Here is a 14263-nt window from a genome sequence, read left to right as displayed (position 1 = left end):
CCTGACCCTGGTATCTCGGCAGCATAATCCCCATTTAGCATTAGTAGCAACGGCTTCTACTGTGAGGAACTATTTTTCGATAAGTAAGCACCGATTCAGGCATAGCTTTTGAACAACATATTCCCAGCTCAGCAAGAAACCCACACTCCTGAATGAACCAGAGCACATTACTGAGAGAAAGTTCATTAACCTTGCTAGATTCGGGGGTTAACAGGATAGCTGAAGAAAGGAACAGAGTGAATGGCTCTGATGCAAAACAAATTAAAATGAATGTCATCATTCCTTTTGATATTCATTAGTTGATTCAGGGGAAGAATGGTCGTCTTAAATTTGCAAGCATTTATCTACAAAAAACAGGTGTACATCTGCTGCTCAAGTGCGTCTTAGTGCTAAAGAGAAGAATAACGTGCAGAGACTCACCAGTTCCACCGAGGGAGTAGCTGGGAGAGGGAGAAAAGACCTGAGCGGCAAAATCCTCAAATGTCATTACTTCTTTATGGTTCTGGATTATTGCTTCGAGGTACAGAGCTCTTTCCTCGTAACTGCAACGACCGGGTTAAGGAAACGTGCGTGCGGAGTTCAATGCTGTTACACGACGCCCACGAACGCCAGCACCTCGGATCCGCAGCAACACTAGCCAGGCCGGGCACGGGCACGGGCACGGAAAAGAGGGGACCAAAACTGCCCAGTGCCGCTTCACGGTTCTGAACACGAGCAACGGGGAGCGAACGCGCTTAAGGGCTTGAAACGAAGGGTGATACCTTTTAGCTTCATCAAGGAAGAGAAGTGACTCGGTAGATCTGCCAGATTGCTAACGTTACCAAGGGCAGAAACAAACCCCCCCAGACTGCAGGCTTTCTTAAACCGAAACCCAACTTTAACGGTCAAGCTGTGGCATCACGGAAGGCTCCTGGTGCACAAGATTCCTATTCCAGTAACCTTGTAGGGCTAGAAAAATTACCAGATTGGAGAAACAAGCTACAGGAGAGAGGAGAAAAACCCCCCTACGTATTTATTTGAGCGCTGTACTTCTTAAAAGCAATTAACCGCAATAAACACAATTCCTGAAAGCGTGAAGTTTGTGTTTAAGGCAGGTGCTAGAAGGTGTAATCCGTGTATCCTGAATGAAGGACGCACATTGGGAAAAAACACCCCACAACTCGCATGCATTATAGTCTGTATAATGCAGACAACAAAGCAATCTAAAATCAAGACTATTGCCTTTTAATTAAAACTCGGCAACCTGGAACACACAGCATTCAAATGTGTAATCAAAAACCAGTCACCAATAAAACTTACAAGCGTAACAAGCTGAAGCAACTTTCCAGCTGTCTTAATAGGACCCCTGCTTGCGGCAGCTTTTCACAGCAGAGAAAGCAAATCTTTTCCTTTTGTGTGCAGCTTCTGTTTTCTCAGAAGGTGAATCATACACTTCCAATAACAGGATAACGTCTGAAACAAATCTACAACGGGCTGAAGAGCCTCGCGTATGACTTTATGAATTAACGCTCGCAGGAGCCGGTATGACATCTCATTCTCCGCTCCCTCATTTAAAACAAAAGTTTCCAGATCCTCCTCGCGTTTCTGTTTCGGGGACATCCATTCTAACTCTGCAAGACCGTTATGCGGAAGCAAAGGCCAATTTAAATTTAGAAATTAGAGGCAGCGAGCATAACAGCAGTGACAACATAATGCAGGTGAGGGTATTTAAAATTGAAAAGCATTACTAATTAATATTGAAGTGCCATTTGTGACTTTTGTTACCTTAACAAAACCACTCTGAAACAGTATTTTAAAAAAAAAAAATCGGGGTAAAGCGGTACTTAAAAATAGGACACGATGGTCTAGCGTTCGACCTCAAGGGAAATAAGCAAAGCGCGTCTTAATTGTATGCAAGTTCCTATAGGCGTGGTGGTAAGAAAAAAATAAAAAGAAATAAGGAGAATTTTGCTTTTACTGCAGGCAGAGGACGATTGATACGTGATAAATCTTCTTAGAAACTTCCCGTGGAAGCCTGAAGAAAGAAAATCAATACGGAGCATTTCAGAGTTTGCACCTGCTGACAGCGTTATTTGCTTAGTTTTTCTCCCTCTGTCCCCTAAGCCCAGGAGAACGCATTCCTGATAGCGCAAGCATCAGCCCGCCTGCGTTCGGGGCTGCCTCCCTATTATGGGCTGAACTCCTGATGACTCTTGTTAATGAATAGGCTGCCAAACTTCCTCGGAGAGGAGGCACACGCCTGGGCCCTATTCTAAAGGGACTGACGGATGCCATTCACTTCTCATTATGAAGATGATTATTCTGCGGCGCGCTCGGCTGTTGCCAGGGCTGTGCGGGGCGCGCGGCCGGGCGAGCGCCGGCCCGGCTAACAGCGGGACGCGGGGGCTGCGCGGCCGTCTGGCGAACAGCCCCTCCGACACGGAGCTGGCACGTGCTGGCGCAGCGGGAACGGGCCCAGGCGTGACAAATTACTGAAAGGGCTCGGCTAAACTCGCGGCTGACGACCACCTGAGCCTGCGGACCGGCCATCAGCGCTCGATTCAGCGCGCAGCCTTTTAGGCCGCGGTCTGCTCGCGGGCCCGCTTTAAGCAAGGCAGGGAGGCTATAAAGGCTTTTCATGCTATGCCTAATAACATCCTGCTGTTTAATGAAAGACCTTGCACATCTAACACATAAGCGTACAATGCGCAGAACAACTGCTAACACACCAGAAGTTTGTACGGATTTTGCTAAATGTTGCACGGAAACGGAGAGCGAGGAGATTTTGCCTAGGTTGGCTTTGCGTCTCGTAAAATCCTTATTTATGAGACGGAAGATGCCCCTAGCCACACAAAAGCCTGGAAACCCCCCCCCCCCACTTAGCCAAACAGCTGGGCAGCTACAGGAGAGGCATCTGAAAAAATAACGCTCTGAGCTGAGTTTAAGCCAAGGTCCAGAGAGCCGTGCAGATCCATCAGCAGCTTTGGAGGCGTGCGAGGAAGATCCCGACTCGGCGCCGCTCCTGCAGATTAAAAAGCTGGAAGCAGGCGGTGCGGATGCCACAGGCTCGGCGAGGAAGACCGCTGCAGAAACCGGCTCCCCCGCACCACCACCCCTCTCAGCTCAGCCCCTCCTCGCGTCTCTCCCAGGCTCCCCGAAACACGACGACCGGGGGCGCCGGGCAGCCAGCGAGATGCTCATGCTAATTTTCACTTACAGCTTAATCTAAAAAGCATTAAGTCACTGCAGGAAAATTAAACCACGCTCTCTGCTATCTCTGTTTTCACACATACGCACATTAGGGAAAACAGTTTGGATCCATTAATAAAAAAAAAAAAGTCAACTACAGCTTTGCCCAAGTTTAGGAATTTTAATGGAGGCATTAGGAACATAATAAACAAGCTTTAAAGAACCACCTGAAAAATACCTCCAGCCTGTAAATATAGGTCAAGAAAGCAGCATGACATCACCAATACCATCTGATCTCTCACACAAAACCTTTGTTCTGTAACTTGTTCAAGTTGCACTTCTTGTATGCAAACAAAACCACCGTTTTGCTACTTGATCGTGTTTGTGTTAGGATCTTCCGGAGGCATCACTATGCTGGTCATCCGCCAGATACCCCGGAGCCCCAGGTAATGTGTTTGGAGGATCCAAGAGAACGTAACATACCCAAGGAATAACAACATGAGATGGACGGGGGTGCGGAGGAGAAGACTCGGCATCTCAAGACCGTTTGTACAGGAGCAGTCTGAAACAGGAATTTCCAACTGCAGCCTCGAGAAGCTTCACATTTATCACCGTGTAAGAACGCGTTCATCCAGATAATCGCTAGTGCAACACTTGATCTGTCACAACCGCAACCCTTGTAAACGTGCCGTGCCTTCATCCTCAAGAACCAGCGATGCGATTTTACTTACTCGCACGTTAGAACGGTAAGCTGAATCTTTTTGACATGAAAATCGTGTCACCTCTGTCCTGTGAGCTTCCAGCACAGCGTATGTGACACAAGGATGCCCACGAACGCTGAGCCTCGTTGCGTTATTCAGCTCAAGCCAACCCGCGCAGAGTGCCATACAAACTACTACTTGTTCACAAACGCTTCTACGGGCAAACTCCCCTTCCCAGCTCGCTGCTTTGCTCTGGGTCGAGCAGGGCCAGGAGAACGCTGGAAGCGCCTGGCTGGCTTTTCTGCAGAAGCCTCAAGGCTAGAATGCTGAAGTGAAGCATGCAAATCGTTTTCTGACGACGGCCTGGCTGCACAGAGGATGGGTTACGATCTTGAACCCTACCCCGGTGAAGAAGCTGGACAGCTGGCTTCCCTGATTAACTAAGCCCCCGTTTATCTGAAGGTTCTGGGCGTCCCCTGAGATCGTCAGAAAAATGGAGTTATACTAGACATTCAAAGGAGCTGATCAAAAGCAGCCTCTTTTAATATGTATGGCAATTTGACCCACCTCTTCAGCGACTACATTATTTTACATTTCGCTTCTGCCAAGGCAAAACTCCGGAGTGAAATGCTTTCAATGGGCACAAACACTTTTATTTATGTCATATACTAAATGACGTAGAGAGCCATGAGAAGGTGGGAATTCTTGACGATGAATATATGTAATTGTGAGAGAGCAGGAATTTAGGTCCAGTTTGACTACGGCAATTAAATCTCAGTATTTGAATATTACGAGGTTTTAGAACTATTTTATCGGTTTATCAATATTTGAGTAGTTCAATCATACAATGTAAGCTGTTTGGAAAAAAAAAAAAAAACCACAACCAAAAAACCCAAACCCCCTTACAATGCTAAGATGAACTATTTGCAATAACCCATGCCGCCTTATTGCAAGCAGCAGGATGGCCCGTGAAGCTCTGTGGCGAAACACGTGCAGGACCTCCCTTCCTTCCAGATGGAGAAGCCAAGACCAGACAAAAGGGTGAATTTTTTAAAATTCACCAGAGACGCAGGTAGTAGCCAGTGCACGGCTCTGACCTACCAGCATCACTTCCACATTTAACCACTACGACGCAGAGGCAGTTTCAGACGCGGCTCAACATCTAAAGCCTTTGAACAGCCTTCACGGCCTCGTTGTCTGGGTTCTGCCGGCGAACTGAGCCATCCCGGGGTCCAGACCTGTCCAACGTTTCCCTCTCTGCACATACACACACAAAACATTAAACCATAAATAACTACATATTTAGAATGGGGGGGAATATAGAAGACGGTTATTCAAACAGATCCTGAAAATTTAGAACGTTTGCTTTTTAACCTTAACTCTGTGCTGACCTCAAGCACAAGTATCAGCTACCCATCACTGCTGATGGCAACGGCCACCAGTTCCTTCCCCACGCTATAGAAATTAAAAACGTTTTGGCAACATTCGTATACTCTCGCCAATATATGGAAACAACTGTGTATTTTGTTGACACGGCACTCTTTCCATGCAAATAAAGGACAAAATTATTTGCGGGTTTGTGAACAGGCGAAGAGAGAATCGACTGGCTGCTCTCCATGGCTCGTTGTTTGTAGCGTGCCAATGCCAAGGGGCTCTAGTCCCGGGACTGGAACCCAACCGCTCGGGTCCACGGAGAGCACGCACCGAAACGACTGTTCCTCCAGCTCCGGAGGGACTGCCAAGGAAGTTAATGCGGGCTGTTGGCACGAACCTATGGCAATTCCCATCTGCGATGTGAATCCCACCCTGAGAAGGGCTTTCGGGGCATCGGGCCAGTGGAGAAGCTGGAAGTATAGAGGTAGACAGCTCTTTCCAGCCCATCAGACATCAAGGCTGTCTACATGTCCACATGCCAATTCCTTCTTCCACCCAACGAGGGAGACTTGAAGAAAGAGAAAATCTTGTACTTATCGTTAAACACAAGAGAACATGCTTCCCAAATCTGCGCTGGGGCTTTCCAGGTCAATAAGGGCTTTTGTTTTACTGATCGCTCTTTCAAGATTTCAGTACCAAAAAGTCATTCCTGACCATTACACCTATTTCAATGTCCTCTTAATTTCTACCATAAGAACCAAAGCTGGTTCCACAAAAAGGGTTTGCTCCTGACACCGTGATAGCGGTTTTGAAAACAAACAAGAACATAAATGTTTGGGACTTACCAAAGTAGAATAAAGCAGGCACCATAAAATTGAGGTTAACGTAAATGCACGGGCAGATGACCTTTATGCACCTAATTGTCCTCCTTAAGCTCTGAACAGGACAGAGTTACCGTGCTTTTAAAATGCTGTGATAGGCAATTGCAGTGTGAAACTCAATACGCTCGACTGGGCTTGCCATCATTTATGGTCTAGTGACCGTCGCTACTGCATAAATTTAACTGAAAACTTTTGGGGGAATTTTAGTAACATATATCCTTCACTGAACAGGTGCAATTAAACCGTACCTGTCAACAACTGCAGATTTACGTGCTTTTTTTAAACCAGAGCATCCGAGATTAGAACTTTGAGCGATGCACATCTTAAATCGCTCAATGCAACATGTAAGAGACGTATTAGACGAGGCTGAGTCCGTGCAACCGTCCGAGTCAAACCAACGGTTTTGTGCGAGGGGAGTGCGAGCGGCTCCCCCGCCCCGCGGTCGGCCCCAAGAAGGCCATCTGTCTGCGGCGCAGCCGGGGGAGGCAGGGCGCGATGCTCCCTCGGCGGAGCGGGGCCGGCTGGTGCCAGGGCTGCTGTTCCTCCTCCTTATCCAGAACGGGCAGATGATCCCGAGAGCTCATTCTCTCCGCAGCACGCTTCTCCGCTGCTCTCCCGGCCCTCGGTACAGAACGGCACAGACGGGCAGCCCGCTTTACTACTGCCGGGGGGATTTCCAGTCACGGGGGGCGTCTGGAGCCCAGAACGCCCTGGTGCACAGGAGACGTGACTTGCACTGAAACCGACAGGTACGGAGAGGTTTCCAAACAGGTTTGTCATTTGTGGGGCGTTTGCCCAGTGCCTCGGCACCGCGTGTCTGGAGCTGTGCCACCTCTCCCCCCAAGCGGGGCCTGGGTCTTTGCACAGGATTACAAAAGAAATCTCAGTCCCGACTGATGGAGATGGGGCTTCAGACACCGCCATAACACAGAATAAAAAATAACCTCTAATTGCTTCAAGTAACACTGCAGACTGCTACAGCGTTTTCCAACGTGCACCGTGCAATACATTTGTTTCCTCACGGACGGGCACCATTAATTGCTTTACAGAGGGAAGCGAAGCAAAGCACCACCACCACAAACACATTTCACCTGGTTTCAAACCATCTCCGTGGAAATCAAGTAACATTACAGCAAAATCACGCTGAGGGTGCCCGAGGCGAAAAGCTCCGGCTCCTGCTCTTCTGTGCGGAGCCCCGCTCTGGCGTGTGCTCTTGGCTCCCGTTGCTCGTTAGGTAGCACGGTGCCCAAGGTGTGCTGTGAACCACCGGCCTGGCAGAAGCATCGCCTGCCGCTCGGGATATCAAGAATACGTGGCACGTTAGTCATGCCAAGTGCTTCAGGGAAGAATTTTGCATTTATTATGAATAAGGCAGAAAACAAGCTTTCATCTTAATTTACTACTGCTCCTCCTTGCGGGAAGCCCCTGGGAGCAGATACATCGTACCATTGCGGACCGATCATTTCGAAGTAGGAGTGAAGGAACAACGGGTTACTTTCCTGATGCAATTCTGTACTTTAACGGCACTCCTGTTTACCCCCACCTGAAGCTTTTTTTGTTCTAAGGGAAAGCACTTGTGATCATCTCCTGTCAGGTATTCCTGTTTGTACAGACACCTGCTCTGCTGAAATAAAAACAAGTCAGAAATGCACCTCATCTCCTTCGTTAGCTTCGTTCTCATTGGGATCGTTCCTAACTGAGCAGAAACAAACCACCACAGCGGTGTGCACAGCGGTGCACAGTCCAGTGGCAAAACCACCAAGCACCCACGTGCCCGGAAAGATGGCACGGTACATTTGCATTGTGCAGTCAGTCCTCTGCATACCCAAGGTCCGTTTAGCAGCTGTACTCCATGCTTCACCATACTGATAAGGCTTTGATTAAAGTATTTCAATTGATTAAAATGATGACATAATTGCCTATTATCAGTTAGTGCAGCAGAAGCCCTAACTGGTAAATCGTTCCGCAGGGCGCACACAGATTTAACCACCAAGCAGCTATGTCTGAAAGAGTTCTGTACTGCAAGAGCTATCGTGACTTCAGTTATACTTTGGCCAGCAAATTAGTGGGGCATGATTCCCCCAATATCTATTTTCTCTACAAGTATCCATACGGTTCCCTGCGCAATCCTGAGGGATACCCTAAAGGGACAGCAGCTGCTCAGGTCTAATTGAAAGTCACCTTCGCAGCGCCCCAGAGCAGAGAGATGCAGAGGCCCTCTCTCCCGAGGGCGGTGGGGTGAGTTGTCTTCTGGCCGTCTCCGCCAGCAAAGTACTCGCCCAGGGAACTAACCTGTAGACTGCAAAATTAAAGACGGGTGCGAGAGGCCAAGGGAGCAGGGAGCCGAGAGGATCTGCTGGTCTCCCCGAGGCAGCGCAGGCTGCGGAAGAGATGGACGTTCACAAGAACCTCGTTAAGGGCAGAGCGCGGCCACGTCCTGCCGTTGCCCATGCGCTGAGCGGGAGCTCACGAAGGGGAGCTGCCATCATGCGGAGCCTTCGCCGTAGGAAAGCCCCCAACGACTGCAGAAGACAAATCCCTAGGTCGCGTTTTCAGAGAGACCATTGTAACACCGTAGCCGTCCCGTTTTATCAGTGTATGTACAGCTGCCAATGCTCATGTTCTGCAATTATCTGGCTTGTTCCACAAACAGGGTGATCATCAAGGGATAAATAACTGGAGGAAAGGTCACATGTTACCGAGCGATGCTTCCCCCGTGCTTTGTTGCAGTCTTAATTTTATTCAAACGCTAACAAAATGCACCTATTCCAGTAATTCCACTAATGAGCTGCTACTTTTGGACATCTTAGAAAAAGGGCAAAGGTACAAAGGTTCAATTATTTGTTGTTTACTTGTGCCTTCCAGTTCCTTCAAATTGGCTGCTTGAACGCACGGGGATAACACACTATTCCTTGGTCTGCTATTGTCAGCCACACACCAGCAATACCATCCCCTTGTACTTTTATTATCCTCTTTGTTACAGCACGTGTGCGTTACGGGGAAGGGGAGGCTTCCCTCAAAAGCTTGAGCATTTTTCCACTAACACAGTATTCCAGCAATTTTTCCTTCGTGCGCAGCAGCGGTAGGATTTTCAGAAGCATTACAAGTGGCCCACACCGCCCTTTGGGAGGGATGGTAAAACTCCTGACAGCTTCTATCAGGCAAATCTCGAGAACCTCTGAAATCCTCAAACCTGTAATAACAGCAACGGAGACCGACTAATACAAAGCCAGATGCACGACCGTGAATCGATGTCCTTCCCCAGCACGCGATCACTTCAGAGGTACGATTCAAGTGGCGGCACCAACGACGGCTTATGAAGACAGACGCTGTACTGCGTTAAAAGCCTCCCCAAAACTTTGCGGAGAAAACAAGCAGGCCTGTTTGCATCGGGTGGCCGGCGTTTGTGCTTCTCATTCTTCAGAGGAAAACGCGCCCGAGTGACCGAGCCTGTAGGAGAAGAGGCTGCGTAGGAGCCGGCAGCGCAGTTTTGGAGCTACAAATGGTTACTAGCGGGGTTTATGCATACTGAGCACCTGCCTTCTGCGCGCCGTGGGTGCTCTGCCGCAGCCAGCAGGTTGCACCGTGCGGGCCAGGTTAAGGAGAAAATTGTTCACCCACTCATTTTTGCAGCACGTGTGGAGCAAATATTTAATTAAAGTCAGACCCGGTGTGTGCTATCACACAATATAGCTTATCTGAACGTGCAACATAAAGACGTTGTCCACCAGTGTTTGTAATTAACTCACCACCTACAGATGGCCAAGCCACGTGGGTATTATTCAGCGTATTCCGAGTGCGAGACCCTCGCTGGTAGGTTGGATGACCTCATGGAAACTAAAGGACCAGAACATGAGAAGTGAGAAACAAACAGGCTACGTCCACACAATAAATTAAATGTGCTGAGGAATGATCTGCCGCTTCACCTATTCTGCATGGAGCACCTTGCATCCATGCTATTCGTTTCTTTTTGTTTCCAAAGCAGGATAGCTACATCCAAACAGTTTACGCTTACAAAGCGAGAAAACCAGACAGATGGGGAGTATCATTGCCTTCATTTTACAGAGGACGTAGGTACAGAGACACTGAAAAATGTATTTAGAAGTTACATGGGATGATTTTGTGGTTAAGGAACTAGAGAATAACTCAGGTCTCAATTTTTTTTTCCTTAGCAGATTGCCTCTCCCCCCCCGTTTTAATAGTTTTTAAAAAGTTAAAACACTTCCACTAACTGATATGTTTTAAAAACATAAAAGTGACTTTAGTTGGGATTTTTTTAATGAATAGGAATTCTGTAGTCTTAAGATTTTAAGTAGAATTCGTTTCATATTTGCAAAGCTAGAAATTCTCTCTCATAAGACAAAACACCCATTTTTGGCAGCAGGAGCAGACTGCAAAACATCCAAACCTTTGGTTAGTCTTGGACTTCAGCACCTTTAGCTTTGGGCCATGTACATGTATTAACTGCGGAATCAAGTTCGAGGGAGAAGCAGAAGCAGTTTTTCTGGTAGCTTATTGTTTGCATTTGACAGCTGTTGGAAACTGCTTACATGCTGGAAATATTAATAGTCTTGATGGAGATAAGTGAGGCAGGCAGGCATCAGAAGAGCTGTTTATCACATGGCTCTCCTATATGGCTGCAACTTCCTCTGGACAAGTCAGATAATACGATTTGGTCCTAAAACACGTGCAGCAGATAGTGGAGCTGTAACCAGAAAATACTCAGCCAGCTAGACCAGATCTTCCCAGCTTTCACTCGGACTTCTGGAGAGGCGCAGACTCGCCTGCGAGGCCTGTGAGTTTATTTTATTAATAATATCAGTTGACAGCAAAATGCTGTTGGTAGTCACATCTTAAAATTTTAGAATAAAAAAAATGATAGCTCGTAGGAGCGTAAGAAGGAGGCTTATAGAAGTTTTTGAAAATGCGTCGCTACACTTTGGTCGTTGCACGTATGAAAACACACAAACGCACAAATATATACGTAGAGACTTACAGGCACACGTGTGCCTATGTAAACACACGCATACCCTTCTCAGTATATTTTAACATTACTACACTTACTGCCATCGCATTCTCCAAACGCGAGCATATTCACCTAAAGTCAGAAACGTCACCAAACTGGTACGCTGCCTCTTAAAAAACTCAGGTGCCACATCAGCTCTGTTCCTCAGCCCCACCTGTTACATAGCGCACCTTGCGAAAGGGTCCAGGTCACCGCACGTCCGTATTTTCAAGCTCCATCACGGCAGTATCAGAGTGAACACAGAGTTAACAATCTCCCAGGATAACGGCATACTCAAAGCCATTCAAAGCCTGAACGTACCAGCAATAACCTAAGTCATTCTCAGCTTTGAAAATTAAACAAGCAGAGACAGGGGAAGAGGGAGATAATGACAGATTCATCATTCAAAATTCTTGAGAACTGTTCATCAAACTTACAAGACAATTCAGTAACTTGCAAGACAATTTTGCTACAGTAAATCAGAAGTCAGCTTTTGTCTCAACGTTACATTTAAATGATCAGGGAAAGCAAGTAGAAGCTATCGAAATACCTCCCAGCACGTTCACTGCAGAAATCTGGACGCTTTGGAAGTTGAAAGAGGGATAGCTACTGACAGCTCAGAGATGCCAAGCAGCGCAAAGGCAGGAAGACACTTGCAAAATAGCTGACATAACTGGAGAGAGGAATCCGGTTCACCTAGCTGTGCCCCAACGCATCACCTGAGGTACAGCACACCAACCCGCACGGGCGCCGGGCGGCAGAGGGGTCCCCGCGGCGGCAGAGGGGTCCCCGGGGGCGGGGGGTGCTGAGGGCAGCTCCTGCGCCTGCCACCCCACCCAAACCGCACCCCGCTGACCCCCGCCAGACCATGCGAAACGAGAGGACGTCTCCAAGCGATCTGGCTCCACAGCGCCTTTCAAACGCACGGGACCTCTCCCGTAAAGCGGCCGGCCCTTTCTCCAAACAGCCTGGGAAGTGCCTTACCCGGGCAACGCCGGCACAAAACCGCCTGGTCTCGGGAAGCCGCAGTGCTCCTTGCAGCGAAACCAACGCACGCCTCGGCGCGATTAATGTATAACGCACTCTTGCCACGACGCTCTAAGCTGCTTACTAATTTACCAGATAGCTAAACATGCAGCCCTGCAGAATGCTGAGATGAGACAGTGATAAAATTACCTAGAAAATCTGCGTTAAACAGGGATGAGTCCGTACTTAATTGTGTATTTGCACGTATAACTTTCAGGGGCAGGGAGGACGGGCTGGCAGTCACAGACTCCTAAATCAGCCGAGATTATATTCATCTACACATCTGCTGGTGAAAGTCTGTGTTTGGAGCTTCTGAGCAAGATGCTACAACTGTTATTTAAATGGTGCGTGTACGCCAAGGACGCGTCAGGAGACTGTCGTTACCTTATACGAACAAAAGGAAATGTCTGTCTTGATTTTAAATAAATTGAAGCAAAAAAAATTGTAATTCAGTTAGTTTTGAATCAGTCTTTTTGCCCACAAGTTGTCTGCTAAACCAACCTGCATCATACACATCTTGTTGGTGGGAGAATCTATGCCGTAAGTGAAGGAGTAAAAAGTACCGTAAGCCAGATGAGAGGTAATGAACGAACTACTCCATTCCTTATAAGAACATAATACTCAGTGTATCACTCGCAGAAATATATTTGATTTCCTGATATTCAGTAGGGGAGTTTCCAGCTCTTCCAAATGAAATGTTTTCCAAATGTAAATCCTTGGAAAGCTTAATTTCTCTGAGAATACAAGGTGTTACAAACCGTGAAGCAGTTATGAATGTTTACACACATTTTTATTTTTGAAAGAGGATATACCATAAGAGATATAGCCTAGGAAAAAACGAACTGAAATACCTTTAGTCACGTATGACTCCTGCCCCCCCGGAACGAGCGCAACGGCACTGATTTCTAAGAGCGCGTACCGTCCCTCGGCCGAGGGGCTTTGTGCGCGCACGAGACCGGCCGCGCTGAGCTGCTGCTGGGCAGCACACGGACATATGGGATTCCTGGAATCCACCGGTATGGGATTTCGCCTCCCGTCGCACACGTACAAAGGTCACCTTTGTGCCTTGGATGTAACCGGTGGACTAGCAATCCCTCCTTCAAATTCTCACTCTTTGGTTAAGGGAAAATCTTTTCAGATGAATCTATAATCATATTTTTTTCACCTACTAAAGGTTAATAAACCATCACTGTCAGTTTGATAAGAGCACAAGGATCAGGCAGCTACAACCAGAACAAAATATAATTACACAAAATAATTTTGCCCCTTCTGGTTTATTACAGATCTTTTCATTATTTCTGGGACTAACACTAAATAGCTCAGTTTCAGGTCTATTATACTCGATAATTTACATTCATTACAATCAGGGATAGGTAACCGTGGGGCTTATTATCACATCCATTACGAGTGACACCATTTGCAAGATGCTCAACGCTAAATATACTTGTTGCTGCAGTGATACAGGCTGGGAAATTGCTCTACATTAGAGGACAGGAAGGAAGAACAAATTAGAAAAAGACCACCAAGAAATCAGTGGGGATGTCCCAGCTTTAAATTTAAAAAAAAAAAAAAAAAAAAAAAGAAGGGGGGGATGTTTAAAATGATAATCTGACATATTCATAACTGCTGTAGATATTCCAAAGCAGAGCAGACGTGGGGGACTGAGCAAGCGATGTCCCGGGCACAGGGCATCGAAAAACATCATCTCAGGCCTGATTTTGTGAACCGCGACGCCAGGAGAGCTTGGGGGAGGGGGGGGGAGCTTAACCGCAAGCCGACGCTTTCGCGCCGCCCCCTTTTCGTTCCGTCCGAGCCCCCCCGTAACTCTACCTGAGGCCACGGGGAGCCCCGGGCGCGGGGTCCCTGCCTGACAGCCGGCCCCCCCGGCCCCCGCCGCCGGCACAATCGTGCTGTTCATTGCTCGGCGACAATCAGGCAGGCACGGCGCGGCACGACACCTGGTACTGCGGCCCCGGGCCTCCTTGGCAGCTGACTCCGAAATCTCCCTGCCAGGTGGTTGCACTTCAATTACATTAGCTAGGCATTGTAGGGTTAACAAGTATCCAGAGGAAATCTTTTATTCATATAACACAGTATGCCTTTTGTTG

At 47.7% G+C, this 14263-nt stretch overlaps 1 protein-coding gene across 11 annotated transcripts in view; it reads right to left on the bottom strand.

Annotated features, from left to right (window-relative positions):
- RALGAPA2 (Ral GTPase activating protein catalytic subunit alpha 2) overlaps positions 1-14263 on the bottom strand; it is a 127231-nt gene that overhangs the window by 14691 nt on the left and 98277 nt on the right. For 10 of the 11 annotated variants that reach the window (XR_008576521.1, XM_054821601.1, XM_054821600.1 and 7 more), the window contains one exon: positions 421-542. The exons of the other annotated variant lie outside the window; for it this stretch is intronic. Coding sequence is in view for 9 of the 10 variants with exons in the window: in XM_054821601.1 (XP_054677576.1) it covers positions 421-542 (122 nt within the window). In the remaining variant the exon portion in view is untranslated. The remainder of the gene's footprint in view (positions 1-420; positions 543-14263) is intronic. 11 annotated transcript variants of the gene reach the window in all.

Source organism: Grus americana, chromosome 3, assembly GCF_028858705.1.
Source record: "Grus americana isolate bGruAme1 chromosome 3, bGruAme1.mat, whole genome shotgun sequence".
NCBI lineage: Eukaryota > Metazoa > Chordata > Aves > Gruiformes > Gruidae > Grus > Grus americana.
This window is presented reverse-complemented; position numbering and strand designations above follow the sequence as displayed.